Here is a 26,827-nt window from a genome sequence, read left to right as displayed (position 1 = left end):
AGAAAAAGACAATCTTAATCGCGACATGGGGCTCAAACTGGATCCAGCCTGGTTAGTGTTAGTTAACCAGAAACGTGCACTTAGCAGACACGCCACTCGATTGGTCCGCCATCTTCACCGGGATCCCCCCTCCACGAACGTATATACTCCGAACCGCTCAGAACTGCACTTCTACCCTGAAGATGAGAATGATGTTAGCTCTCGAAAGCTTGGAATCATTTCCACAACTCACCTGGTCGATAGCCCAAGAGAATAAGTAGTACAGTCATGCACCCTTGTGAGTTATAACAACTCCCTTGAAAGTCAGTTTGAATGTTGCAACTCAGAAGTGTGTGTTGAAAATAATATCGCATAACCAACTTTCAATTTAACGATACATTTTCATCTGAATATTTATAGAAAAGTATTGTACAGTCACGGACACCACTTGGTTGTAACAATCCCTCAATGGAGTCATTATCCGTGACTGTACATAACTTGTTTTTTATAATTTTACACGTAATGCATGCGTTTATTTCAAGTATCTTTTCCATGCCATTGTGTTAGTCATAACTAGACCTCGGATTTTTAGGTTCTAAAAAGTGTGCTTGGTTCCTAAAATAGGTCCTAAAAATCTTGAAGTTAGGCTCGAATAATCCTCAACTAGGTTCAAAAGATCTTAAGATAGTTCAAAATTTGTAAATAATACTGTGAAAATGGGATACCTATATTCTCAAATAGGTGTGTGTGTACATATATATCTTGCATAACGTTATGTGTGTTGCCTAACCCTATGGCGATGGCAGAACTTTCCCTTATAAATTTGCTATAAATTCCACATTTCGACATATAGTAAGGCAACAATCGTTTTTCATGTTACCCACAGTCAAACTCCGCAATTTTGTCTGTGAGGGTCATCTCGTATATATGCTAAAAATAATCTTTCAACACAAACATAGTTAGTGGTGCAAACTTCAATGCTGAAATGTTAGTTTGCAAGGTGTGAATGCCACAAAGCACCGAAGTGACGTGAAAGTGAGTTAGACCACGCAGATCAGACCACTTTGGATTGTACAGGTAACAGTGGCAGCAGACATTTCGCTTTGTTTAGAGCTTTGAAAAATGATCATGGACTTGGAGGAAGGGAAATCGACAGATAGTACGTTTCAAACACGTTCATCATTCAATTTCCTCTGTTTGACATAAAAATCCTGTAAAATCTTTAAAAATATATAAAGACCTAAAAAAAGGCTTGATTTAGGTGCATAAACCTAAAATAGGTTCTAACAAGCAAAATAGTTTTTTTAGGCACTATAAAACTTCATCAGTTGTTGCGTTTTTTTAACGAAACGCTGACATAACTTATTATTTCTTACATACCTGTAAAGGAAAAAATAGGTTAAAAACCTAAAATCAGAGGTCTAGTCATAACATCAAGATTGAGCCAAAGCTGTAGAAAAGCAATGTAAAATGTTAAAAAAGATTGAGCCAAAGCTGTAGAAAAGCAATGTAAAATGTTAAAATTGAAATAAATAGTTTAAATTAGTAGAAACTCTTGCTCCTACAGGTGCAGTGTGTGTGTGTGTGTTTCTCTCTCTCTCCCTCCATCTCCCTCTCTCTCTTTCTCTCTCTCCCTCTCTTGCTCCCTCCCCCTGATAGAAGTTCCCCCAATATAAATACCATATTTACTCTTGAATATGCATGCTTTTTTCCAAAATTTTTGACACCAAAAACTGTGGTGCATATTATGCACGGAATAATTCGTGCAACCAACATGAAGCCATGCATGTTTTCACTATGTTACTGCGTATAACAGGTGCAAATACAAATTACCAGGTTGGATTTCTTTAGTAATAATATCTTTTTTTAAAAAAAAAAAACACCCATCACCCGGAATGTGTATCAGTGGTATTATCAGACGAGAAAAAAAAAAAAAAGAAGAAGAAGAAGAAGTTCCCGAGGGCTGCAAATCCATAACATAATTTTGATGTTGCTTTCTTCTACTGCAGAATAAACAAGGTGGTTATAGAAGTGGACGCTTCAGGATGCTAAACACAGTGGAGGGGGAGGTGGTGTGGGTTGATGACTAGGGTGACCATAGGTCCCGTTTTGACCAGACAGTCCCATTTCAGAGATTTGTTCTGGTCATCCCATCCAATATTTTTAAAAAGCCACTATTTGTCCGATTTTATAAAAGTTTAGGAGTTATCTTGAAAACAAAGTGTAACTTTTAGAGACATTTAATGCTAAAAAGATGCATTGTTTTGTATGTGTTCCATTATTTGTAGAGCCAAATAAGTATGCAATTTCTTTACGGAATTGCAAAAAGAATTTAAAGTACCTGTGTATTGACACAAAATCAAAAGAAAAATCTAGGGTTGTGTGTGTTATATGTGGGGTAAGGTTTTTGGGGAGATTTATAAACGATTGATGAAGAATAAATCTGACTCAAGAAGATTGGGTCTTCTTCTAAATACTTCTGGCTTTACTCAACTTCAGCATAGGACTAACATGAAAGGGTGATCAGAAAGGACAAGAAATGCTGTGTAAATCTTACCAAGATTATAATAATTAATACCTTTTGACAACGGGAGATCATATTTCATTTATTGTCTGTGAAGCATCATTCATGCGATCCATCCTTTAATAAATAATAACAAAACATTAATAATAATAATTTTATAATTAGCCCTAACTGATTTTTAGGAAAGGGGGGGGGGGTGTAAACATCTCCTTGAGATGTCCCGTTTTGGGGTCAAAATATTATGGTCAAAATATTCTCCTCTTGGTCCACATATCAATGGGTGGCTCATTGAATAGGCATGATGTAATTCGTTCTTGATCAGCATAGCTTTACGACCTACAACTAAGAAAGTCATTTCTTGAACCTGAATTGTACTGCACGTTATCAGACTGGCTACTCACCATGAATTCTATGTGAATTTTTCTCCGTAGACGTGAAAAATTGAAACTTTTATGATTCCAGATCCTTTTGAATTTATACATATTTATTAATGCCCTGAGGCAAGTTTTTCAGAGTTTTGTTTTTTTAATCAAGATAGGAAAATAAAAGAAAGCTGCATGGAAAATAAATCACAATTCTCTGTTTGCTTCATTTGTGTCTTTGCAGAAGAATCTATCTGATAGATGTAAGATCATTGCAAGGTATGATATCTTGAAGTTGATAGGTAAATTTGAGTTCTAAATTCTTATACAATTAACATTTTGTTGTAGATTAATATATCCCATAATATTTGTGACTTGTAGGTTGTAGATGTTTCGAGTATGACAAAAGTAAACTCCACACCTTAAATTAAATATTTAAATATACATGCCGTTTAATTTAATTGCATTAGATTATTCGATAAATTGGAATCATCGCACAGACCCTTTATGTCGTTAATGTATTTGTTGTGGGTGGTGAGAGGGGGTAATACGAAAGGCTGAAATAGAGAAAACGTCGACTTGTACCCTTGAACTTTTGGAAAGTTTGCCTTGAAAACCGGGAATTATACTTGAATTTTATCGTGGTCCTAGAGTAGCCACTCTGATTATGTACGAGATATAATTGTTTGTTGCTTTTGCCGTTATACATGCTTCATGGTCTTGCATGCTATAACAACATAATAGCATGCAATAAGAGTGATATGGAGTAAAGTATCTTTCTTATTTCTACTATTTCAGATATTGTTCAGGATGTAGCCTCGAAGGGTCTTGGTCTGGTGTATGAATGCAGTAGTGAGGAGCTTAGGAGCAAACTGGTGAATGAGCTTGTGGAGCAGCTAGCCCAAGGGAGACGATCAGTTGCCCAAGTGACCACGGACACCAAGTTGTTCGAAGAAGGAGCTCTGGGGAAGGCACCATCAGGGTAATTTGGTTTTATACCTTTTGCATGTACAAATGTCAGCTTTCAGACTGAAGCACAATTGACTATACATACATGACCAACAGACTGAGGCAAAACAATGAGAAGACAAACCAGTCCGAGTGACACACAAGCAACACACGGCATGTGCAGCCTGTTGTGTCACTTCAGTATGAGATGTATTTATTTATGAAGGTTCGTTTTACCACGAGTTCATCTCAGGTTTAGTAAGAAGAAAGTTATTTCTGTTTGAGTGGTTCTTGTACGAGGCGCATGTCAAAAAATGGGCCGATATTTTTTAAAGAACAAGAAAATGATAGGAGGAGAAATTTATTGTGATTGATAAACAAGTACATACCTTGGCTATTTTTCGACATAGTCACCATTAACCTCCAGACATTTCTGATAGCATGGAACAAGCTTCCGTATACCCTCTGCGTAAAAATCTGCCGCCTGAGAGTGCAGCCAGTCCAGAACTGATGTCTTGAGCACGTCACTGTCGTTGAAACGCTTCGTAGCAAGCCACTTTTTCAGGTGAAGAAAGAAAGAAATCGCTGGGGGCAAGGTCAGGGCTGTAAGGGGGATGATTGAATAGTTCCCATCGAAATCTTTGAATTGTCTCAACAGTACGAGCAGCTGTGTGTGGACGGGTGTTGTCATGGATCAGAAAAATTCCAGAGCGTAGCATTCCTCTCCACCGATTTTGGATGTCATGGATTATTCAGTGTTTCGCATTACCCCAGGTTGTCAGTCACAATTCGATGCACTGTTTTCGCAGACACTTCTGGAATTTTTTTTTTTTTTTTTACATGCGCCTCGTATGTTCCCATATTAATTGATTGAGCATAATTTTAATCTATAGTGTTGTGTGGGGAAGCTGTTCAAAATCACATGGAGAGCCCTGTGCTCCCATCCTTTAGAGTAACTTACTTTGTACCTAACGATTTCAAAAGTCCACTGCCTCTATTGTCCAAGGCACTTGGGATGCACATCGTACCATATTGATGCTTCCTTTACAATTGGCTTGCAGGAGTCAAAACTCCATTTCGATTGGATGGCCACTAATCTCAAAATTGTTTCTTTCCTCACTTTTCCTCCAACCACTAATTCCACCAAGCAACAGTTCAAACTCTTGATAGCTGATTGTTTGATCGATTTGATTTATTATACCTCACCTTTCTGCCACTTTTGGCTAATTGCGAAGATGAAGATGAGTGGTGATAAGATGAAATAGATGAAGCGGCACATCACAATCACACATGGACAGCGCACAACACAAGTTCCACAGAGGATTATACTGGCCATGGATCCAGATGCCAGAGCCTGGTTAGTCTGCAGTCCAGGGTGTACTATGTGGAAAAGAGGATGGCATTTGGGTGTCTTTAGGGTCACTTCTTGCACCCCGATACCAAATCGTAAGCCAGCATTGGCGCAATACAACGTGTTGTCTAGACACCTTACAGGATGAAGACTGCAAAATTAAGATGTACCTACAACTGGTGCCATCACGAGCACAAGCGGAAGAAGAAGGAACCATGCCGCCCACAGCAAGACAGTACATGCCTGACGAAGCCACCAGATGGGTGGTGAAATCGATCGCAAAGAAAATTTGCACGTAAAATGAAAACTTATCAGAGAAAATGTACCTAGCAAGTTAAATGAAGTAATACAGGTACAGAACGTTTCTTGCAATAACTTTAATATCAGTCAATCCTTTACCACAGCAACAAACACCATAAAGAAGAAAATCTGTTTAAAAAATATAGTGATTGATCTTCCTGTGGGTGCTTCCTGTCGAGATGCCTTCTACAGGGTGTCTACCAGTCTGGAGATCCTGGAAAAGTGAGGGTACAAAATTCTAGACACCCTGATCTATTATGCAAGAATTTGTTAATAGTCAGGGAATGGATTTATATGTGCTAAAATTGTTAGATGGGTAAATATATACTTAGTTATTTTAATCAAAATATGGAATTAAATATGGACTTATAATTGTGAAAAAAGGCAATTTTCATTAAAGCAAGTAGCTCAACTTGCTATACATTAACTGTAATGTAAAATTCAAATGCAAAATGTGCTTTATTTTCTGTTACCAAACCAAGGTATTACCAAACACACTTTAAAGTGCTGAAACGTGAATCTCCTATTGTCCACAAAACAGGTTTATATTTACTGAAACTGCATTTAATATTGCATGAAGGATGCTTAAAATATGCAATGGATTTCACCATGAAATCTTGAGTTTGAATTATCTATTGATGACAAGAATGTTAGAATAACATGCATTGTCTATTGTCAAGATTGAAAATAAACAATTACAAAACAACCAAATTACAGATGAACTGAAAACCTTTCATCTTTAACTCAAGAAAATGGAAAATGGAGTAACAGCATGAATAGGGAACACATTGCTTGTGTGAAATTTTGAAATTTCGTATTTCCACATTGCACAATTTAATGGTTATATCCTATTAATTTCGAAGACTTGTCTTCATTCACGAATACGGAATAAGAAATTTCAAAATTTCACATAAGAAATTTTAAACTGCGTTTACCACATCCACCATGAATAGGGAATAGATATATGTAGAAATAGCTAAAATATGTAAAAAAGGTAATACAGTAGAACGTCGTTTATCTGCACGTCAGTTATCCACAACGTCAGTTATCCGCACACTCAAAAAGGCAAGATTCAGTTTTGAACAAATTTAAGCAATTTTTTCAATTGTTCATTGGATTTAGATGTGTTTTAGTTGTTTTTTTTAATGGACTGTCCACCCTGCAGGAGGAAAGTTAAGTAACAGACTCTGCAACAATTAAGCTCAAGGGGTGGGAACACCTGCCAAGCAACTTTGAATTCGTCAACCTAGCATTGTTATCAGAAACTAGCAGTACAGTACAGTACTGTTTTCTCAGAATGCTTCTTTATGTATGTATAAAAGAAACCTGTACTGTACGTGCCTTTCTTTGTTAAATAAACACATGTTTGATATCCGCAAAAATCGTTATCTGCATAACCTTCGGTCCCAATTAATGCGGATAAACCACGTTCTACTGTATATGTAAAAATATGGAAAATATAATAAGCATTTTGGAGCTTGCATACCACGGTTCGCAAAGAAGATACAAAAGAACATTTATTTTAGCATTACATGAAGATATGTATTTACATATAAATCAGTTCCTTGTTAATAACATTCAGATTTGTTCTAGTGTGATAGTATGATGCTAAATAAACTAACAAATCTTTTTTTTTTTTTCCAGAGGAAATTTGTCTACATACAAGGAACTGTGTTCATTGGCATCTGACCTCAATCAACCTGACCTAATATATAAATTTATGCACTTAGCAAATCATCATTCCATGTGGAATTCAAAGAAGGTGTGTGTAGAATTAACGTTTGCTTGCTCCGAAAATGTACTTGACTTAACATGGATTCCAGTGCTAGAATTAAAAGTAGGGCAAAACCAACATATATACTGGTGTATTGTGGAATTTATTCACCACTACTGGTGAATACAGTGGAACTCCGATTTTACATTTATATTTGGTCCCTGAAAAACATAAAATTGAGGTTCCACTGTACTTTTTCCAAAGTTATGTTATTTTTTTGGGTCCACAAAAATGTCATGCATATTTTGTTTTTGACAAAGACACGAAGTGTGAGATAACATTCTGCAGAGTTAATTTTTCATGTTTTTGAAAGGTGTGAGGTGCATTTTGCTGTCATGTTTTGTCACGAAATGATACAAAATGAACTGCATAATGTGAAATAAACTCTTAAACATGAAATTTAGAGTTAATTTACTGACACAACACTTTCTGAAGTCTGAATTATCCAGAGAGTTATGCAAATCACGGAAAACTGATTAATTCTGATGTAAATATTTGAGAAGCAAGAATGGACTCCTATACACAGGAATAAAGTTAGTAGTACTCTGATAAATACACAAATGTTCTACTGGAAGAGAAATGTTCATTTTGCGTAATAAGTATAGTTTATATATCAAATTTAGGGTTGTATTCACCATTGTAACACCGAAATGCCATTTTGTATTCTGTTTTTGAACCCAAAATGTGTCTAGTTTTGTTACCATTATCCTGATCTTCTATTCACAATAAATATGTGGCTCTAGTCATGAGCAGGGAACGGAACTTTATGTTCTAAAAAACTCAGAAATATTTATTTTTTTGTGTGTCATAAATGTTAAAAATATGTGACAAAAATAAAAAAAACATTTGGTAACAAAAACAAAATATTACATGCATTTTAAACACCTGAAATCAGTTTCTAAATGCTTACCTCTTAGATCACCATAGTTTTTTTCCAAATTCTCCATTGTAAATCTTTGACGATTATCTCTAAAAAGCATCTTATATTGTGAGAAAGATCGCTCCACGTTATAAGAAACAATTCTTGCATATTTGAAGCACGAAATGTCACTAACGTTGAATTTTTCCAAAGTTTCCTCTTCGTCACCTTCCAAAACATGTGCAATTTGGCACCAAGTTTGAAAACATTAGTTTTTCCCAAAAATTTCTGTACATTTAGACATTAGCACTTGTGTATTAGATCCAGTGAGTTCTTTCAGTTTTGTTTCTACTATACGGACTTCACCAACAGAAGCTGCCAAAGTGTTGGCGGACAATTCAAGGTTTCGTATGGAATTAGAGAGAAAGGACAGGTTTGTTGAGATGTATGCCAATTCGACTTTTAAGGAGGGATCCTTCCAACAGTTCTTGCAGAATTTCTATAGACGATGCATCTTCTTTGTCGAGATCATTTACAACAGATACAAATTTTTCAAAGTTCTAAGCATAATATACAGCTGCATCCAACCAAGTGCCCCATTGCGTAACTACAGGTGTAGGAGAAAGGGGAACCTCAGGACATTTTCGTTTAAAAATGTCTATTCTTCTAGGAAACTTGATAAAAACTTCCTTCCCATTTGAAACCAGTGTATCGACATTGGGATAAGGAGCTCTTATCTTTTCGCATATTTTATGCAACGCATGAGACACATTTGTAACGTGCACCATTTTGGGCTAGCTAGCGGCAAGGCTTACTGCAGCTTTTTTCATGTAAGCTGCAGCATCTGTCAAGTTTTATGCCTTCCGGCCACAATAGCTGCATTGCTTCATTAAAAAGCCTTGCTATCGTTACATGTGTAGCCCCAGCTAGCTCTATACACACATTATTTAGCACTCCCACAATCACATTTCCCACTTTTCTGCCGGTGGAGTCTGTAGTTTCGTCAATACATACCCAAATATTTTAATGCACACATTGTGAGCGAATATGTTGTAAGGTTTGCTCGTAACACCTGTGCCGATACATTTTTCGCAACGTTGATTCGTCAGGCAGTTCGTATATTTCGCGAGAAAGTTTGGTAAATCAGGGTTCTTTAATTTGAACAGTGGAATATCTGCAGACACAAATCTCTGCACAAGTCCATTGAAAAAGCGGACAATTTTGACAGTTCCCCAGAAGTAGATGGAGTTTGTTGCTCGATAAGTGCCTGTCTGCCCCTCAACATGCTTGTTGCTACCTAAATGCTGCGTAATTTGCGAATGTTGGTCAGCTGCGATAGATTTACCACACTGTTTGTAAAATAACACTTTGCCATCAGTTGAAAACACATCCTTATATTCTTTACAGAACTCTTGCAAACAAGATGAAACACTTGCCTTTTTGGCATATCGCACGAGAAAACACAATGCCGCACAAGCACCTAATCTGAACATGACAAAAGCAGAAAGACTCGAAGCTCTGCATTACTTTGTACACTGTCCTCAACAAGTACTCCAGCAGTTTGTTTCTTTATACAGCATATTTGCAGAAGATACAATTCAATCTACACGTGTATCAATATACACTGTATAAAACACACCTTATTACTATCTTTGTTGACCCTGTACGCTTGCTTCATCTGGGTAATATTTTCCCCCAATAGGATCATAGGCGAGGTGCCAGAAGTCTGCCAGCGAGCGTGTTCAAGGACAAAAGAAACCTAGCACTCTCGATATGAAAGAGGTGCGGAGAATAAACATTTTTCCTTCGAGGATTTCGAGGTAGCTGAAACATACGAGTGATTTTATGTATTTAAAATGAAAATTTGCAAAATATGTATTAACATACGGAAAACTGGAAAAATGTGCTTTTATGTAAAATAAAATTTGCTGTGTTGACATTAGAGGCTATGATCAGAATTTTGGCAAAAACGAGGGGGTCTATCTTCTCACAGTAAAAACATTTATTTACTTAAAGTCTGTTCCCTAGTCATGAGTCATTTACATTAAGACGGTCTGACCAAGGGGGGGGATGCCCACTCCTAAAGGTTACATGAAATCTCAAATAAAACTATGTCATCCCAAGTTTAATACCTATCCAGAACCAGCTCAAGTTTCATGTTTCAACCGTCCGGTGGAACTAGCGTCTATTCTCTTGAGTTTCACAGTAATTCCTTTCTAACCGAAAAAAGCAAATCCCTCGTATAAACGATTAAAAGAAATGTCAATTTAAATTTGATCACCCTGTACCACAGAAATATAGAAGGCAATCACCACAGTACCTTTAGTACCAGCTATTTTGAATCTAGGGAACTTTCAAACATTCAAACAAAATTCAGTTGACAACAGATTTCTCCCCCCCCCCCCCCCCTTATTCTTTTGCTATGCTGGAATTTCATAAAGAATCATGCTCTGGGTCGGATTAATGTTGGGTGGAAATTTCAGATTACAGGCCCACTTTCCAATCAAAATCTCCTCCCAGATAGACCCCTCTATCCATCATGGACTCAGACGTTCCCCCACTGAAAGAGAATGACATGATTAGATTAAAATAACCTGTGTAGTGTTTACCTGGATAGCATTGATGATTAGGTGGAAATGCAACACAAAAATGAAAACCACAGATTTATGTAGAAACAACTCGAATTGAAATATTACATCTGTAATTTCATTACACTTTTGAAAAATCACTTCTTTATAAAACTAGAATTTTCTTTCACCAGGTGTAAACCCTTTTCTGGTGAGTGTTTACATTCTCTCACACATGCGTGTCTTTGAGCAATCAACAAATGAAGAAATATCCAGATAGATTTTGCAACTTTCTATAAAGTTAAAGCACTATTTAAATTCAACTTATCTATCGGTATACTATTAAACCACATAATCTTTTTAGCTTAATAATAATCAAAGTGCTAGTCTGAAGAAAGCATTCTTTCACATTGCATAAACTCGAAAACTCCTCAGGTTACATGATAATTGTTGCGTAACAAGACTATACAGTTTTAAGGTAAATAATTTCCGACAACCGTAAGATTTATGTCTTTGAATTACACAGAATATTAGTGTATTACCAGATTAATGTTCAAACTATATGAAGGAAGGTACATCCATCAAGTAACACACTCTTTCAATTTTCTTACGTCCTTATTGATCCCTTTTGGTTGCTGCGCAATATTCACAACTAGCGTTATTGTTAAGCAAAGTTCGAACAAATCAAATATTGTACAAAGTTGCACAGCGTTCACTGTAATGTTTTTGCAATGGTTATTCACATTTCATTTGTGCTGCGCAATTGCTTTGGTGGGGGGGGAGTCTACTCAATGTAGCTGCTGAAACGACCAGTATCGGCACACGCACGTCGGCTGTGCATAGCACGTTTCATGATTACTTTGCATTTACTAACATATACATTGTCATTTACTTGCAACTGGTAAATTCGCTAGATGCGGGACAATGTCTTGACCGCACTTTTTTATTTATCGGAGGCGAATGTCCTTACCTTATGACTGCGTCATAGCTAACCTGCTTTTTTGCTCCCACCCTGCTTTGGTGATCACTCGTCAGCCAATCCACATTCCACCAAAATATTGAGTTGTGGCTTCACTACTCTTCTTTGTGCACACGATGGACGATATTAGCACTTGCCTCCATGCCGTACAATGCAGATGCCGAACGATTAATTTGCACTGTCTTTCTTGACTCTCGTACCACCTTCCGCCATTGTTTCTAGTACCATGAAGTCGGCCCTCTCTCCTTCTTCCTGCACCAAACTTCTGCCAGCACACCCCTTAGTTCCTTGCATTAAAACTAAAATTTCACAAATCACAGCTGTACGTGTGACAAAAACATGCTTTTTTGTACACTTACATGAACAAATCAACAACCACACATCATTTGCTTTAAATACAGTATTTCAACATTCCAAACGTAATTGCATCACCCCCATGTACAATTTGCATGATATAATTTGTCTGCATGAAACATTGCAATCACCATTCTGACCATTACCGTAAACTTAACATCAATAATATTGATGAGATTAATGAGGCAAGACATTACAGTGAACATGGCATCCTTATAGTGTCCACTTGCATCAATTCACATTAACAATTGTACACTTTTAGCAATTTCATGCGTTGCAAACTAAAAATTCATTGTTTGCCTGTATTACAGACTAGATAAATCTGTTCGCACTCTTATGTATTACAAATACAAACTCCGTATCCTTTGCATTTCCCTGCCATCTAGCTGCAATCCTGGACACTAAATATATTTACTCTACTTCGGGTAAACAATATGCATTTTTAATTCTCTCCTTTTCGTTTGTTCTTCATATTAATTGCAATAACAAATTTAAGAATTACTCTCAAAAAAGTGGAATTATGACAGAATCGTCATAACATGAGTCTAAGGACATTATGGAGAATTAGAAATTTTCATTAGAAATATATAAATTCCCTGCTTTTGTTTCACCTTACACTTATCTTGTCCTATTTTTCTTTTCCCCTCAAAACTGAATATTTGACTTTCACCTTCTTTATGTTTCATTTCTTCAGATCATAATTTTCGAAAGTTGGATACATTTAATACCACATGATGTGCTTCAATAAAATGTTTTCTAGTTCCAAACATCCCATCAAGTACCACCCTACATCTAATTTTTCACAAGAATTAAAGGTGTAAAAAAAAAATAATTGTGTTTATCTTAATGACTTAATGACTTAACTAGTAGTAATTCCATCCAGTTCGTTACATGTTTTTTTTCTTTCCAGGGTGCTGCATTTGGGTTTACCATGATAGCGTTAAAGGCTGGGGAACAGCTAGGACCCCATTTACCTAAGATCATTCCTCGCTTGTATCGCTATCAATTTGATCCATCCACGAAAATCCAGAATTCGATGGCAAGCATTTGGCATGCTTTAGTTCCAGAACCTCAAAAGACTGTAAGTATCTTCTTTAAACATATTTCCATGGAATTGCCGTTTGCAGGTTTAGTTACTGAAATTTTGTGTTTAGTTTTTATTTTATGTAATGTATGACCATGTTTTGCGAGCCACAATGGTCCGGTTGGTAAGGTGTCTGACTACCACATGGGAGATCGGGGTACAATTTCCAAGATGTGTGATTTCAGGTAGGGCATATTACCATTGTGGCCATAGTGCAAATTAACGGAGGTGGGTGGGGGGAGGGATGCTGGGGATCCCCCACAAAAAGTGTTATCCCTGCAAAAGTAAATTGTTTTTATCCCTGCGATATGTTTTTATCACCCTCAAAGTAAAGTGCCCCCCTGTGCCTTGCACCATGCCATGAAGGCATATAGGGGGTGTGGGGTTAGGACCCCACACTTTCTTGATCTTGGCCAAGCTGGGGGTGATGTGATCAGCACCACACCCCGGGCTGCCTTTACCCCCCAGAGTTTCCTCCAGGTACCCATTTTTATGCTGGGTGGGCACCGGAGCCGCTTGAACAGGTTGAAAAAGTCCCAGTTCACCCCCACCAGGGATCGAACCCGGGTCTCTCGCATGGTAGTCAGATGCCCTAAGGACTGAGCTACCGCAGCTTATCACCCTAAAAGATAGAACTGAATTAAGAATTTCCATTTCTTAACTATGTAACAAACACAATTGAAAAATCATTCAGGTCCTTTAGTGGTTCAGGCATCAAATGTTTCCCTGCCATAAAGTATGGATTGAAGGACGTCATTCTGAAATTGACCAACCCTCACAGAGCTGAGACAACAGCAGGTTGTTCCCACTTAAGTTTTCATGGCATAGTGTTGAGATTGTACGTGTATTAAAATGTTCACAAGAAACTTGTAGGTAATGTAAATGGATGTTAAGGTTGAACTTGGCAATAAATATTTGATCAAGTTTTCGGGGTTACTATTTTGATAGCTCTTTTTGGTATGGGTTTGGGTTTCGTTAGAATGTAAATACAGTGAAAGACAGATTTTACGTTACCATATTTTACAGCAGCAATTTGAAAGTACATGGCATAGTGACCAGCGCAAGGAAATTCACAATATTTTTCTCAGTTTATGTTTATTATAGGGCTGAGCTTATACCAATGCTTGACACTTGCAACATTTAAAAGTTGTTGAAAATGTTGATTAACGTTAGTGGGTGGATATTCCACTCCAATTAAATATGTATCAGTTTACCAAAGTTTTGCTTCAAAATAGTCAAGAATTGCAACAGAATATGACTGTTGTGCATTCACAAAATACAGTTCTTCACCCAATATTGGTGTAATATAAATGGAAACTTCAAATTGTGCATAACTTTCATGATAATTAGAATCTTGTCACATGCCACCCCATGAACAATCAAAACATCTGAAAATATTCACTGCTATCGGGAAGTAAAATCTAACTGGCCCTAGTGTATTATGTGAACATCTATGTTTGTATACATGCAGCATGATCTCCATTGTATCTGAAAGTTGAGATACAGAACATTCTAATTCTGCTATGCTTTATCGGCGTGCATTACTGTGAACGGTGCAGCACAAGCATCAGGAGGCTTTGCACGCTCAGGGCATTCAGGGTCAATCGGAGGCACGTAGCGGTGCTGTAGGAATCTGTGACTACCATTTCAATTTTTTGGGTTGATAGTTCAAATCGACCCTTTCTACGAGTGCAGTAGAGTCTTTGTCACCACCTAAAATAATCCACCCTGTCAGACTGCATCAGTGGAGCCTGGGCCACTGATAATCCTCTGGCACCTTCATGTACAAGAGGTCCTTGTGACCGGCAGACGAGGTGGATCCTTGGCCACCGAGAATAATCCTCCAAGGCAACCATTTATACACACACCGTCCCCAAACACATCCTGTATCCAGGGATTGAAGTATGAATTAGTAGATTACACACTACCCTGAAGACAGAGGAAGACTCAGCCTCCGAAACATTTGTATTTTAAAATTAACACAGTGGTTAAAAGTCCAAAACTAAGAATGAGTAGTTCTATGTTGTGCAAAATCCTTAGCATTCTATTTTTTCAAGAAATGGATGGTGTCATGCATACACTTGGCAGCAGGTGCTGTCCCTCAGGAAGAATAGTTTGGAAAAGTATGTCAACTGTGTTGCTTTGATTTTTTTTTTTTTTGCCCCCTCCCCCTTCCTCTCTTTGGTAAAGATGTCTGCAGACTGTAAAGTGCAAACAAACTATTCATATGAAAATGTTCAGGAATTTATAATTCAAACACATTTCTAATTCAGCAAGTATCATAGTAAGTTGTGTTTCATGGTTATAATTTATGTATAATTGAGATTTCATTTTATTTGTAAAACGTGATGTACAGTATACAGTGTTTCTTCACAAAATTGTATATTTTGCAGGTGGATACTTACCACAAAGAAATTCTAGCTGATCTAGTTACGAATCTAACAGCACCGCAGTGGCGCGTGCGTCTCTCATGCTGCCTGGCACTTTCAGATTTCCTCAGAGGCCGCTCATTGAATGACTCCTTGGATGTTCTTCCAAAGTTATGGTTTGAACTGTTCCGTGTTATGGATGATGTGCATGAAGCGACACGTCACGCAGCTGAAAGTACTGCAAAAGTTTTAAGTAAGGTATGCAGAGATTTTTCTGTTATTGACTTCTCAGTCCTTTTGATTTGATTATTGTTGAATTAGCTTATATTGTGTCACTTTGCTGCAACTTTTTGTTAATCACGATAATGGGGATGAGGTTAGAAGGGACAATCACAAACACATAAGGATGACCCTGGCAGGGGTGTATCTCTTTCTCTGCGTGTGTGTGTGCTTTAGAGTGGCACACACACAGAGAGATGGAAGGACAGAGTAAAAAAAGACATGTTGAGAGAGTGAGAGATTGAGAAAAGGAAGACATTGTGATAGGGTGTATATGTGGATAAGATGAAGATAGAAAGAAGTAAGAGAGAGAGAGGAGAAAGTGGGAGAAAAAGAAAAAAGAAAGGGACCTTCCCCCCACAACAAAAATCCCACAGAAGATTATACTGGCTGTGGGTCCAGGTGCCGGAACCTCATTGGCCTGGAGAAATACAGTCAGGATCCTCAGTCCTTTGGAATTAGGCTCCCCTTAATTTCATATATAATATTGCTTTCCTCAGTTTGGAATCATATATTGTTGTCCTTCTCGGTGTGGAAACAAACTCCTTGCTCCTTGACTGCCCAAGTTTTTAATTGTTTCATCATTCATTATTTCATTGATTCCAGTTTTTGTTTAGACTTTTACATGCTACTAGAAACAGTTGCCTGTATATTTTTTCTTCTCTACAGTAGTTTAACCTTACGTATTTTTCTATTTCCAGCTTTGTGTAAGATCCTGTGATGTGAGCAATGGCAAGGCAGGTGAAGATATGGTCCGTACCATATTGCCAGTGTTCTTGAAAAATGGTATATGTAATACTGTGACAGAAGTTCGGTCAGTCAGGTAAGAACAGGCAGATTGCAATGAATACAATCTCTACTTACATCATTCAATACTAGTTAAGTGTCTTATATAGTGAATGCGGAAGTACAACATAGTAAAGTAACTGTAGAGCATTACTTCATCTTTATGATTTCATTGACAACGTAGTCACCATATCACCATTTTGGTTTCTTTTATTTTTTAAGTAAATTTTATTTATATCCCGGGGCAGGTGATCTGGACCAGGAATTTTTCCAGTTATTTCCCTGTTCCTGCATGGCTCTGAGGCCCACTCAGCCTTGCATCAATGGGTACCTAAGGGCAATCCTGGACATGATGCTGATCACATCATCCCAACTATGGCCGATATTAAGAATATGTGGAGCTCTACCTCCACATTACCTTACATGCCTTCATGGCATGCATTACATGCACAGGGGTGCCTTATTTCTATTTATTTCCTTATGTGTTCTCTTAACAACTGTAACTAATGTAAACACAATATAATGCATATCCAAATGTGAAAAGAATGTACTTACAACTGATTGAATTACAGAATGTCTTTCCAAGTTTAATGTAGTTCTGTGTGATCCCTGAAAGAATGAACTTTGTACAGTGAATTTATTATTTTAAATATAAATAATTTTAAAATAATAATAATCTAACAAGTCCAAGACAGTTCAGTTGAGTAACATTTCAGAAGTTAGTAGCATGTTGAAATGTTTGTACAGTCATGAGCAAAGGTACATTGTAACTATCTGTATGAAAATTATTTTCTCTAGGAGTGTACAGCACTGAAGCATCAACCTCACTTCCACATAGTACAACATGGTAAACAACGAGGCTCTGGCATCTGGACCTACAGTTAGTATAATCCTCTGTAGGGCTGTGTGGTACCTCCTGTTTTGTTCTTATATGTGCCGAGTGCCCCTTGGTACCCTTGACCCTCTGTACACCCTAGAGAAATATCTTGCATGGTTTATGAAGATTTTGTTGTTTATGAACGTTTTCAGTTGATTTTAGCTCTCGGAAATGTGTTATTGTGAAGTAAAGTACGTCTTGTTACTTTAGCATGTTACTTTACTGTGAAGCAGAACAGCCTGAAGGCTTCATGCAACTGAATATAGCACCCAAAACGACTTTCACAACGGCAGCTATAATTTTACGTATTTAGGTTACTATTGTTAGGTTTGATACTGATAGTAGTTATTTTCGACATGTTCTTTCGCTATTTTAGTATACATACAAACAGTTTTTACTAACAAAAAGCCGTGAAAATACTTCAGAATTGTAGGTTTTAACTTACATGTGCCATTCTTTGGTATCAAATATCTCAGTTATTTGTTCTTTCCTAACACAACCACTTTTACATTACATACTAAAGCATTGAAATCTGTCGATTAAAAAAAAAAATTCAACGCAATTCTTGAGGTGGTACAGTGGGTAAACGGTCCCTGTCCCTTTACAGCCTCAGCTTTTAACCTGAAAAAGGAGATTTTGTAGATATTGCAAGTAGTCATCCCTTGTACTTGCAATATATTTACTCTGCTTTTTTTTTTCTAGCCTTCATACCTTGTCGCAGATTGTTGGTTCTGCTGGCAACCTGTTGAAACCTCACCTGTCTGTTCTGATACCTGCTCTGTTGGAAGCAACGGGCGAACTGGAGCCGTTGGGCCTCAGCCAACTGAGTACCCAGCTAGCGGCACATCAGAGGCACCAGGAGGTGGTGGATGCGATCCGTGCCTCAGAAGCTAAGTCCCATTATACTGTTGAAACAGTCAGCAAGGTAGAAATTTTGTTGCTTAAATACCATATTTACTCATGTATAATGCACACTTTTTTCCAAACTTTTTGCCGCCAAAAACTGTGGTGTGTATTATGCACGGAATATTTCAGACAGCCAACATGAAACCGTGCAGGGTCATTCCATGATTTTGGGACACTTGCATTGATTTTTCATGTTTACTAAACCCAATCATGTTATCGTTGTAAAGCTTGAATCCTGCAGTTTCTGAATATGGAAACAGTATTCCACACAAGATAACGTGGAAATACAGTATTTAGATTTTTTGTCTTAATTAGAGCCAAGCTGCTATCACTTTGAACTGATTATTATAACAGTGCCATAACTCTTACTGATTTCCCATTGATATTGTATAGAAGTTCAGAATATTTATAAATTTTAATACATAAGATATCCTTTGCAACTGTTTCATAACAAACTACCAAAGGTTTGCTTTAAAATATTAATAATTTTTAGCAGTGGCGGCCGGCGGCAACTATGATGGGTAGTGCCAACGTGATCAAGTAAATAGAAAAAAAAACCTCCGCAATGCCCCCCCCCCCCCTGCCCTCTCCTTGAGGTTGCCACTAGCCAAGATGTTTGTCCTCGTTTGGTAACGTGGAAAACAACATGTGTTTAAGTAATAACGTACTAATCCGATTCATCTTTACTCACTAACCTATCTTTATACACTACAGGAAACTTCCCTAAAAATATAACAATTACAAGAGGAAAGGAAAAACAAATCCTATCACCTTCTTCTCCCCCATGCACACATATTCTAACTGGATGTCGAAAATATCTTTGTTATGAAAATAAATTGTCGAAATGCCAAAGGAAACTCGCATCATCATAGGATATTTTTAAAAAAGTCTGGATGGCCCTCTTGGTGCATCTATCTATTATCAAAAATGTTCATTTAACTTTGGAAAAATATTAGTTTCGTTTCTCCAAAAGTAGGCAGAAATTACTTCCCCAACGGGTGTTACAAACCAGTCGTATTTAGCGACTTTTTTCGGAAGGTGGAAACTGTGTCAATTCAACACTGCGAAAGTTCCCTCGCCAGGCCAGGCTAAGACTGGCACGGTTTCTTATGGGCTAACCCCGCCCCCTGCCACTTTATTCTCGGCTCATGGTGGAAATGTTCCTCGCTGAGACTTCTTCAACCCTCTGCACGTGTGTCAACTTGGTTAGGCCAGATCTTCAGCGGCTCGGACCTTTGCCTCGCGAGGGTACGAACGAAACAGCTGGCGATGCAGTGAGAAGGTTGGGGCGGTCGTCAAGTCAGCTTGACCGATTGCAAGATTCGAATCTCCTTGTCTGTAAACTATCAATGTATTCATTTAACTTTACTTGGTGACGTATGAATTTCTTCTGAGGGTAGTGCCATGGCACGGCGGCTCTACCCCTTGAGCCGCCGCTGATTTTTAGGGATGGGACCAATTAATCGGTACTCAATCGGTATCGGCCGATATAGACATATCGACGTATCTGTTTATTGGTAAAATAATTGATAATTTTACCGATCCGATATATCGCTAAATATCTGATAATTTAGTGCAAAATTCTGTCATTTTGTTGTAATTTTTATAGATAATCTTCATGCCCTACTTTCTAAAAAAGCAAATGTCTAAATATGCAATTTCTTTTGCACCGCAGTCACCTTGAAATACATTTATTAAGGAGGTCAGTAATCCATTCAGGCTCTTCAATGACCATTTCTATTTTATATCAGATCGGTAGAATATCGGTATCGGCCAAAATTTCATATCGGCCCATCCCCAATAATTTTGCATAATTAATAATTTAATCACAAAATCCGTTCCTTCCAACATTGGTGTTGTAAAAGTAATGAATATTATGCATTTTTCATAATTTCCAGGATATTTAACTGCAAAAGTGTCCCTTGGCAGTTTTGCAGACCCTCATGGAGTCAGCAAAAATGTCAGACAACACCTCCTCAATCCAAGAAATTATGCAAAAAATTCATATTGTTTTACAACATTTTGGAGAGAGATGAATTTTGTGACTATTGATTAGTCTCATGTGCATTTATGGTGACCTCTGTGGTGGAGTGGTTATCACAGTGCTATGATGCCAGGGGTTCCAGATTCAAATCCAGACTTGAACATGGGTGTTTTTCATTTCATCATAGCACCACTCATACTAATCTTCGCAATTATCCAAAAGTGGCAAAAAAGTGAAGTAGAAAAACACAATCAATCACTTGAAGTTATGAATATTTTAAAGCCCAACTCTGGTAGATTGCTATGATACAGTTCCAGTGAACTGTGGAGAATTTATAGATTCTGAACTATTTTGAATTGGCTCAATTAGAAGTATCAATATTGGTATCAGTGAAAATCTCTGAAAAAGTGGCATCAGTTCAGATGTAATTCATGCAACTACATGCAATTCAAGACTTCATTTTTTTAAAATTTGTTTTATCGATAAGGTTTTTATAAAGAAATAAAGGAGAAAATTTATTATTTACGTGAAATTTCAAGTTTTTGCATTGCGCAATTGGATACAGTGGAACCCTGATTTTATGTTTCCAGATCTTACATTTTCCCGCATTATACATTCAATCTTGATGGTCCCAACATAGTAAAATGTTAGTAAATTTTCCTCAATTTTACATCTTCTCGTTTTTTAAGTTCTTCAGCTTGGCCCTGTGATGTCTCTTAAATATGTCTATTATATTTGAAATTCACAACATCTAAAATGGGAACACAAATGCTAATTTAATATTAATTAATTTTTAGATTATAGTTCCCATCTCGGTAATTGTTAAAATTTTGCACAATATATGAACTTTATAACCCTAATAACAGTTGAGTTACTAACATACAATTAAGACTTCATATATATATACACACAGGAATAGGATCAGAAAAGGTGCCAGAAGGGTGGATAAATACAAATGATGAAGGAGACAGTAAACACTACTGTCTCCTTCATCATTTGTATATATATATATATGTACAATCCAGACTTGAACATGGGTGTTTTTCATGAGTGTCCCTTCATCAATTTCATCATAGCACCACTCATACTAATCTTCGCAATTAGCCAAAAGTGGCAGAAAAGTAAAGTAAAATATATATATATATATATCACTTTCAAGCTTGGAAAATAACTATTAGACAATTTAACATGAGTTATATTCAAGTCTATTTCACATGCAGGTATTTTTTGTATCTTCGATAATCTTTGGAAGAAACTATGCTTCACAAAATAATTCTACATTTTAATATGCAATTACAAATAAAAATGTATTGTATATTTTTAAGAAATTGTATTCGTCACCATAATTATATGTATACTCATTGCATGGCCATGCCTACTACGTGTAATGTCACATCAATTATTACAGTAATTAATATTACATTATACTTTTCATAATAGCGAATGAAGGTACTTTTATGCAATCTTCAAAGTTTGTCACAAAGGTATGAGTACAGTTTAAATTTGAAAGTACTGTTCATATCCTTTGATGGCCATATCTTAGAATCTAGTTTCTATGTTGAATAATATCACTGTTGAATGGTTTACTTATAGTTGACAAAAAAGATTCCAGCCTCCCTTACCTGGAGCTGTATATCTGTATTTTTCCTGGTAAAATCACTTTTACTCAAATCCTCTGCTGTCTTGCCGAAGTGTGAAGATGATTTACTTGTATATTTTCACTTTTGTTTTTAAAAACTTTTGAATAAATCTGTTCACTGAGCCCTACTTTGGTTTCCATTTATGTTATTTCTGATAAATTTGGACTTAAATCTGTCAAATGAAGAAATTTTTGCTCCAACGCTTATTTGCGCTTCTTTTACAGGAGCCATTTTTTATGAGTAGCCTCAATTCAGGCATCCATCAAGATTTAAATTACCAAACAATGTATTTTAATGCCCATATAACAGTACATCTGAATGGACTGGTTATAGTACCCTACAAAATGTAAAATCAAGGTTGTACTGTAATAATGAAAACTGGGCAAATAGTACTAATAATAAAAAAAATCAAGCTGAACTATGCACAAAAGTACACAGGGGATTAATATATAAGTTTATTGAAAAATTAGTGAAAATTTGACATTGGATAAGGGATGAATGGTGGGTTTTTGGCATTTGGTGGCTGTAGTTATTTCCGATTGCCTTCATTTACTAAGGGTACGGCATCTGGAGCAGATATGGTAGCGTATCACTTCTTTGTTAGTTCCCGGGCAGCTACCATCTTCTCTCCAGATGCCGTACCCTTAGTGAATGAAGGCAGTCCTTCAAAATTTATCAGAAATAACTCTCCAATTGTGCCACGTGGAGACTCAAAATTTCACGTAGGTAATACTTAAATAGCGTTTACCGCATCCACCATGAAAATATATTACTTTCACATAGGTAGTTTCAGCCCATAATCATGTATCTCATTTGCATCAAAATTCCAGCAAAGTTTTTCCAACTGATAAATAACATACAGCATCATAAGGCTTTTCTGTAATATGTAGTAGCTTATATAGTAATTTGTTCCATTCTATTCGCAGTGCCTCCAGTATGTTGATGCCAGTACTTTAGAAGATCTAATCCCGCGAGTGCTGGAGATTATGAAGAGCTCTGTAGGCCTCGGAACAAGAGTGGGCTGTGCTCATCTTATCATCCTTCTCTCACATCATCTGGGCCAGGCTTTGCAGCCATATACAGGTAAGCAAAGTTGCTGTCCCTTCTAGTATATACATGGTCTGTTCCAGTGGTATATACTGAATTAAAAACCTGGGCTATCGCACCATATCATAGTGTTCGAATGGACAATAATTTGCTGGTGAGGATGTTTTTTTTAGCTCATTTGGGGTGGGGGGGGGGGGTTGAAGTGATGTGACATTGTGATTATAATATATATATACCTCATAAATAAAATATGGAAATGTACACTATGTCAGTAGTGAAATAATATCATTCTTATTTGCATAAATAAATATTTATGTAGTTCTATATACGAGAATAAATATAAAACTTCTACTTGCCAATTTTCACGGATTGAAGTTCGGCTCCTTGTTGGCTCAGTGCTAACGTCGTTGCCTTGAAACTAAGGGGTCTCGGGTTCGATACATGGTGGTTTGGATACCACTTTAACTGTAGGTCCGATCCCCATTCGCTTATCTGTGCATAAAGTGGACATAAAAGAAAAATCCACAACGATTTGGAGCTTATCGTCATAAGTAAGCCAAATAGACAGCTTCTTAATTATGTCCCTCATTTCAGTTCACTACACAACACAGCACGTATCATTCACAAAAATACAATCCACTCACTACTGTATTCACACGCTGCCTCTAAATAAATTCCACACACCAAGGAACCCTTAAAGATCACTCGACGCGATCTAGACTATAGATCTGGTCCTTGTCCTTTCGGTACATTTTAGATGCACTCATTAACCATTCCCTGTCAGCCAACAATTTTCTCCTCCCTACTCTAGTTTAACTCTAGTTGTTTGAAGGTGAACGACCTATTTTTCAACTCGTCTGCAAGCATTCAATGGTGTTCTTGCCCATGCCATATGCCATTGACCCGGACTGTTGAGGTAGTTCAGAGGGAATTTTCCTGACATGTGCAACCCTGTTTCCTCTCCTATAACAGTTTGGCTCCCCAATTCCCCGTTCCTGGGGAAATTACATGCTGGGAAAAATTGGTTGGCAACATTGACCAGGTCCTTAAGAAAGCTCTGTCATCCCGTGGAGTTGCCCGCGAACTCCTAAGAAATCAGGTTCATATTCTTATTGAGATGAACAATTTTAAGCTCATTTTTGATAGCTATCTTTTTCTCTATTTTGGTCTGAGTCTGGGCTTTGCAGATAGCCCTGAAATATATGCCCCTGGTCTGTTCTGTTATACTGTAATACAGTTGCAGAACCCTTTGAACACTAGGAAATATTTTCACAGTCTTTTGCTTTGTCCATTGAGATATTTTTAAATACTCTCGAGTACCACCTAATTCGTTACAGGAATTTCTAGCTCTTGGGTGTAAGGGCTGACCTCCTTTTAAGACACCCAGAAGTCAGCCTTATTTTCTTGTAGTACACCCTGCTAACTCCTCATTGCAGGCCAACAAGGCTCTGGCACCTGGATCCACAGTCAGGATAATCCTCTGTGGGGACATGTTGTTGTTTGAGTTAGATGCTTTTCTGCCACTTTTGGCTAATCACGTAATCACGTGTATTTGTTCTTGTGTGTGCTGAGCACCCCTGTACAGTCTCAGCTTTTAATAGGTAAGGAGATTTTATCCTTGGAGATAGTATAATTTTATTCATAATGGGTGTGAGAAATTTCTTGTTTCCACGTTGCTAATTTGACAGTTTTTTCCCACTAAATTTCGAAGGCTTGAGGCTACGGCATCTGGAATGGAGATGATGTGTCACCAGAAAACACATCAGCACCACTAGATGGGAAAAACCGGAACTTCCACCACCTGGGAACAAACCTAACAAAGAAGTGACACACCATCTCCGTCCCAGATGTTATATCCTTAGTGAATGAAGGCAGTGAGCCTTCGAAATTAATCGCAAAAGGTTTCAAATTAGCAACATGGAAACAAAATTTCTCTTGTCCTCAGCTTTGTTATAGTTAAGGGGCTTATTTCCTTAATGTGTGGCATGCAATAATAGCCTATTTGGTGATATGTTCATAATATCTGAATCAATCAATCTAGATATGAATGGTTCAAGTCTAAGTGATCCCTCCCCACTCCCTACAATGCCCATTTTGAGAGAGAACAATGGATGAGCAGTTATCCTATAGTACCAAATCAAAGTTTCATGACTAATCTATGGTTTGTGACCAATTGGGGTCCGATGCAGAAATTGAGTGGAGTGAAAAAGTGGCATTTTTAGTTGCATATAATATTTGTTTGCAACACTAGCAGTCCGTACTAACTATTCTGCTGCATTTGAACGGTCGTATGGAATTTCAGTGCTAAAGAGATTTCAATTAATGTACCATTATTTTAACCCGCATCTTGTATTTTCAGGTAAATTGCTGGCCACATTGCTGAACGGACTGAGTGACAGAAATCCAGTGGTTCGGAAGAATTATGCCACGACTATAGGTCAATTAGTAAATACAGCAAAAGAGAGCAGCTTGGAAAAGCTATTTCTGAAGCTGAAAACATGGTACTTTGAAAAAGAAGGTATGAGTTAACATTACTGTTCAATGTTTTTGTCCATTTTTACATATTTTGTTTCCCTATACAGGTCACAATTTTAAAATTTTTAAGTTACCAGTTAATTGCATAATAATTTGTTTGTTTTTGATCTGGATTGATCTTTACTGCATTTAATGTATTTAATATCTGGCCAACAATTAGTTATAATTATTTAATTAATATGTTTTTACATGTGAATGCAAATATGTGTGTGTGTATCTTATTTGATTATGCTTTGCTGAATATTAGATTTTCCTATGCCAAGCTTCATAGTTCTCATTTGAGAAAATAAAAAGCCTTTGCAATGGAATATTCCAGATCTGTGAGGGGGAATTTCCATAGCCAACCATAGACCTTTAGTGGCAGACTACGCTGATTGTTATGTAAGAAGAATTTTAAAAAAAGTGAAATTTGGTGTAAGCCAGCCCCTGTTTGAATTTTTCCAAGTACCTATTAGAAGAATGTAGCCGGGGTGGATGGTCTGAGGTTTTAATTTTTTTCGGCCTTGTCCCCACTCACGGGCTCACCCAACGTCAGATCAATGGGTACATGTGGGATGAAGGTGGCCAGAGCATGTAGCTGATCACATCACCTCCAAAAATGTCAGAGGTCGAGAATGTGTTGGGGTCCTACTCCCACATCCCCTAAATGTGCCTTAGCACAGGATACTTTACCTTTTTTCTTTTGTTTGTTTGTTTATAGAAAAATGTTTTCACACGTGAAATATACCAAGAATGCATCATATTGCCTAGTGGACTATAGAGAGAGAATGCATCGTAAGAGAACATGCTAGGACACTTTCCCCTAGTTTTGCTAGAAGGTTGCTGTTTGATTCGGGCATACCCTGAATTACTACTAGTATTCACTCCTGATCTTTACAGCAGTTGCCACTTCTAGTGTTCATTTAACAAGGTTTAAGTGACATGAAATAAAGTGAAATTCGATTGTTCTGAATTGTTAATTTAATTTAAATTCTGTTGTGCTCCACTCCCTCTTATAAGTAAAATGAAAACTTATATATTTTTCTTTTCTATCACAGATGACTCAATCAGATCAGCATGTGCCTATGTATTTCAAGCTATATCTCAACACAACCAGGATGTGATCAAGTCTCATTCCACTTTGGTGCTACCCTTAGTTTTCCTTGCCATGCATGGTGTGAAAACTCCAGGTAACAGAAAAAGAAATGCTAGATTACGACATGAGTAATTAAATTTGTTGCCAATTTTGTATTGCATGAGAGACTAGATTTTTTTCTAAAAGCATATGTTTGTAAAATATTGCAAGTATTGGTATATTTGTAGTCCCAATTTATGCATTATGTT

At 37.2% G+C, this 26,827-nt stretch overlaps 1 protein-coding gene across 1 annotated transcript in view; it reads left to right on the top strand.

Moving 5' to 3' along the window:
• LOC145996545 (proteasome adapter and scaffold protein ECM29) overlaps nucleotides 1-26,827 on the top strand; it is a 102,217-nt gene that overhangs the window by 59,009 nt on the left and 16,381 nt on the right. Inside the window, exons 22-30 of the mRNA XM_083133049.1 lie at nucleotides 3,664-3,847; nucleotides 7,109-7,226; nucleotides 12,908-13,078; nucleotides 15,475-15,708; nucleotides 16,431-16,552; nucleotides 18,095-18,317; nucleotides 22,849-23,005; nucleotides 25,329-25,487; nucleotides 26,542-26,673. Coding sequence (XP_082989175.1) covers nucleotides 3,664-3,847; nucleotides 7,109-7,226; nucleotides 12,908-13,078; nucleotides 15,475-15,708; nucleotides 16,431-16,552; nucleotides 18,095-18,317; nucleotides 22,849-23,005; nucleotides 25,329-25,487; nucleotides 26,542-26,673 — 1,500 coding nt within the window. The remainder of the gene's footprint in view (nucleotides 1-3,663; nucleotides 3,848-7,108; nucleotides 7,227-12,907; nucleotides 13,079-15,474; nucleotides 15,709-16,430; nucleotides 16,553-18,094; nucleotides 18,318-22,848; nucleotides 23,006-25,328; nucleotides 25,488-26,541; nucleotides 26,674-26,827) is intronic.

The sequence above is a fragment of the Lepisma saccharinum genome, chromosome 1 (genome assembly GCF_977018435.1).
Source record: "Lepisma saccharinum chromosome 1, izLepSacc3.1, whole genome shotgun sequence".
Taxonomy (NCBI): domain Eukaryota; kingdom Metazoa; phylum Arthropoda; class Insecta; order Zygentoma; family Lepismatidae; genus Lepisma; species Lepisma saccharinum.
Note: the sequence above shows the minus strand (reverse complement) of the source record. Positions and strands in the feature narration are given on the sequence as shown.